The sequence below is a fragment of the Fulmarus glacialis genome, unplaced genomic scaffold, assembly GCF_000690835.1.
Source record: "Fulmarus glacialis isolate BGI_N327 unplaced genomic scaffold, ASM69083v1 scaffold33253, whole genome shotgun sequence".
NCBI classification, from domain to species: domain Eukaryota; kingdom Metazoa; phylum Chordata; class Aves; order Procellariiformes; family Procellariidae; genus Fulmarus; species Fulmarus glacialis.
This window is the reverse complement of record NW_009204158.1, coordinates 13,326-17,485: the sequence shown is the minus strand read 5'-3', so window position 1 is coordinate 17,485 and position 4,160 is coordinate 13,326. Positions and strand designations below refer to the sequence as shown.

The 4,160-nt window shown below is 35.9% G+C and overlaps 1 protein-coding gene across 1 annotated transcript in view; it reads right to left on the bottom strand.

Moving 5' to 3' along the window:
* Nucleotides 1–123: 123 nt before the first annotated feature.
* The window catches only part of LOC104074693 (transient receptor potential cation channel subfamily A member 1-like), a 16,104-nt gene continuing 12,067 nt past the window's right edge, over nucleotides 124–4,160 (bottom strand). The window contains exons 9-12 of the mRNA XM_009574891.1: nucleotides 2,848–2,947; nucleotides 1,824–1,924; nucleotides 381–550; nucleotides 124–292 (exon numbers count right to left, since the gene is read on the bottom strand). Coding sequence (XP_009573186.1) covers nucleotides 124–292; nucleotides 381–550; nucleotides 1,824–1,924; nucleotides 2,848–2,947 — 540 coding nt within the window. The remainder of the gene's footprint in view (nucleotides 293–380; nucleotides 551–1,823; nucleotides 1,925–2,847; nucleotides 2,948–4,160) is intronic.

Genomic DNA, 4,160 nt, shown 5'->3' with positions numbered 1-4,160 from the left:
AAAAATATATTAAATATTTTCATATATTGTATTTATATTTATATTGTATGAACTTCCCAGCAGATGGACATAAAATGTAGGGTGATAGTTCTTTTTTGCCTTAATGAATGGAATTCTGTATACTTACCAAAGGAAAAGGGCCCCTCTCTTCAGAAGAAACTGAACTACCTTCTCATGACCATTCTGGGCTGCCAAATGAAGGGGAGTCATTCCCTTCTTATCACCTTCATTCAAAAGTCTTGTGTCTTTCATATCTCTTATAAGTCGTTGACATGTATTGATGCGCCCATAGCTTTGAAAGATAAACATAGAAATCGATGTCAAAAAAATACAGATGGAAAAAATGGCATTGATTCCATTGCCTAGACTGCACTACTAACCTGGCAGCGAAGTGTAATGGTGACTTCTTGTCCCTGCTCTTAGAGTAGATGGAAACGTTGAGGCTGAGTAAATTATTTACAGAGAGGGCCACACCTTGTCTGCACGCATAATGCAGTGGAGTGCATCCTTCATTATCTTCATCCACTACAAGATTTTTAATATGTTCCATCTGTTACCCCCCCAAAAAAACCCAAAAGCACAGAATTACATTTATATCACTAATGCTGACAGCTTCTAATAGCTTGTAACAGTAGCATTAATACTTTAAAGCAGTATCTAAAAATAAGAAACAAACTTTAGGAAAAGTAAATTTAGCAACAACGCTCATTTTATGTCTGCTGATTTGTGGGTCACCATTTTTTCAAACAACTACTGTTCGAAGAACACAGCAGTTTGCCACTCGGCACCCTTATTGCAATCCATCCACAGTACGAGTATAATACAGGAGATTCTTCTTTGCTGCCATCCAATCATAACACTCAATGCTGTCAGCAGAAGGCTTGTACAGAACGTAAGGGCAGTCCATAGTCTGTATTCAGTAGCAAAACTTCTGGCTGTCAAGAACCACCAGTTCACTGGTTTACAGTGTAATTTTATTTCCTCCATTTCTCATCTTTCCCTGTTTTTTCTCCATACCCTCTGTAACACTATCCTATGTATAACCTTTCATAAAGCAACTAAAAATCTCCTTCCCGGGTCTGCTCCACTCCTTGTCTGAATTATTAGTATGATCAATAATTAGAAAGTCAATGCAGACAACTGAGAGTTACCACTCTGGTTTAAAACTGATTCCCTACATCTGCTGAAAAGGGAGGTTAAATCCATTCTGCATTACTAATCAAAGTTGTTTACAGATTACAGCAGATGATGTAAGATCAGTTAAACTTGATTCACATTTAAAAGGTTGTTTCTGGAGCTCTGGAGGTTAGCAAATTTAACTCTTTCAAGCAAGCTTGGGCTCTAGCAATATGAGTGTTTCACTTCAGCACAGCCAAATACAAATCTATGTTTGAAATCCCTTTTAAAACTAAACTTTATTACAGTCCAGTCCACAGAAAGCACCTGCAGAATATGCTGTAAGCTATTTAAGTCCTAGAGCTTGAATATGAGCATGTCCCCTAGCTTTACTGCATGCAAGCTGGGAAAATAGAAGTGAAAAGTTCTGTATTTTATTGCCTACCTCTTGAGCTATTCAATCCCCCAACAGCAAAATAATTTATGGGATTATGTTATTCCTTTGCCTGGCAATAAGAAAACTGTATTATTGGCTTTGAAATATTTTCATGAGAGATATGTACCTCTTCAAACTATTTTCTGTGACACTGGGCAACTTAACAAGTACCGCAACTTTTACAAACATTCCAAAACAAAATGGTAGTTGCTTTTTTCTTTACATTTTCTAGTAAGGGTAACAGAAAGACATAAATTGATGCTTACTGTACCTGCAGAAATTTCTCATTCAGATGCTGTAATCCTCCAGGCTGCAATACCGTCAAATGCAAGAAATTCCGACCAAGATGATCTTTTAATGATACATTTGCTCCTAGATAAATATGGAAATAAATACCAGCAACTGCTACTTCAAATACTTCAGAACTGCTGGCCCCTGGCACTAATTGATGATGTTTAAGACAAAGGAACAAATGTTGAACCAATGTGTTTATAAATCTATAAAATAACAAATATAATTTCAAGTCAACATTATAACACATAATTTTACTTACAACCCCCCCGCTACTGACACTCAGATTTCATCGTTATCTCACGTGTGTATGCATTTTGTATTTCATTGCAGCACTAAGATTTATGCGGGGCCCTTATATTCAGAAATACTGAACACCCACAAATCAAGAGGTAATTTAAAGATGCAGATGACCACCTCTTCTAATCTTTTAAAGTTGTAATCTTGTTACAGCTTCAAAACTTATTACAGGGCTTATTAACAAAATCAGTTATATTACTATTAACAAGAGGAAATACAGTAATAATAATTAGCTTGCACCAAAAGCGTGGCAATTGAAAGATACAGCTCAAACATTTTCAAGGTGACTGTGATCATATAAAATCACATGTAACGCTTGAAATATGGGCTTTAACATTTAAAGATTGATTGCCGGTATGAAACATGACTCTGTATAAGTGATGTATTTACTCCACTGCTTACTTTGTGAACTGCTAAGGAATGCAGGGATGGAGTGCCAGTGCCACCTCTACCTTGAGAAGCGTGACACATGGCATACACATTTTTCTACAGCCTGTTCATTCTGTATTTAAAAGGGTGAAATCATCACACTAATTCTTCCTTTATCTCAGCAGATACCGCACTGTGCAGCTGTTTAGCTCAGCTGCTCCTGGACTATATGGTGAAGTACTGAATTGAAATTCAGAGGAAAGTTAGACGCAGAGTTTTAACATGTACGAACCCTGCTCAAAGGAAGTATATCATATGTGTATATTCCTTTTTACCTTTTGAGAGCAGTAAATTCACAATTTTCCATGATGCACAGGAAGTGGCCAACAGAAGCGGGGATCGACCTTCTATGTCAACACTATCAATATTAGCCCCCTGCAATAAAGAATTTCAAGTTTATCATGAATAATGAATAAATGAAATTTTAAAATGGTGCTGCCCTTTTTAAGCATAGCAGAATTACAGGCATTCTTAGTAACTCCAGATGCTCCAGATAACTAGATTCAATAAACACATGACATCTCTATATAAAGCTACTACGTTTTCAGACTATCAGCCACAGCCCAGTCATCTATACATATAAATTTAGATGCCTAAATAATAGTGGCTTACTTCTAGGTATACTGAACTCACAACTCATGATCTTTTGCTAGGGTACCTTTCCATGCATTTAAATACTCAAAATATAAAATTCTAACTTGAAAATACTGGGATTGAAGCTCTGGAAAAAGACAAAAATTGCAGCCCTTTTGAATGATGTGGTCTTACCTATCAAACAATTACCAGAACATGACCCTTCTGAACCTCCATGCTATATGAATTCTGTTCAAGAAATAATGCATCCAGAGATTAATATAGTTTGATCTGTATAGCTTGATCTATCTTCATTTTCTGTTCTTCATTGTAAGCTATATAAGCCAAGTCAATTTTGACTCTAAAGTACCTGTATCAACAGCGGCCACATTTTTATTCTCCAAACTCAAGGGTTTTGATAGGACCTTTCTCCTTAGGGGAAGCACAAGAACTGGAATGAGATACTCTGGCAAAAGCCCAGTTTTGGTCTTTTGTCTGTTTTTGCACAAGATGCATATTGCCAGGACAGTATGGTCACTCACTATGATCACATCAGCAAAATACTGTGAGCATAAACATAAAAACCATAAAATCTATCTAAAAAATCCTGCCAACAAGGGAGTATGAAGATACAAGTAAATGAACCAATAAGATGTATGTATATTTTATGATGTTTTAGACGTAATTTCTCTAGATACTGAGTTGCAAGTCAAATTGGATGAGTTGAACAAGTACACAAAAAAATCTAGTTTGTTTCAGATAATATCCAAAGATCACTGAAAAAAAAGAAAAAAAAAATATCAATGGAAGTTTTTCCATTAACTTGAATCATCTTTGGGTCCAGTCCTAATTTGAGAGAGAATTAATCATAATCATGAGCAACATTTACTTTCTAGGATGGTAAAACCTGTAACGTAGTAATAAGAAACATTTAATAAATTTACAATGATTACTTTACCACAGAGAACAGGAAGCTTCCAATGTATATTGAGAGTAACACATGCAGGACTCTTTC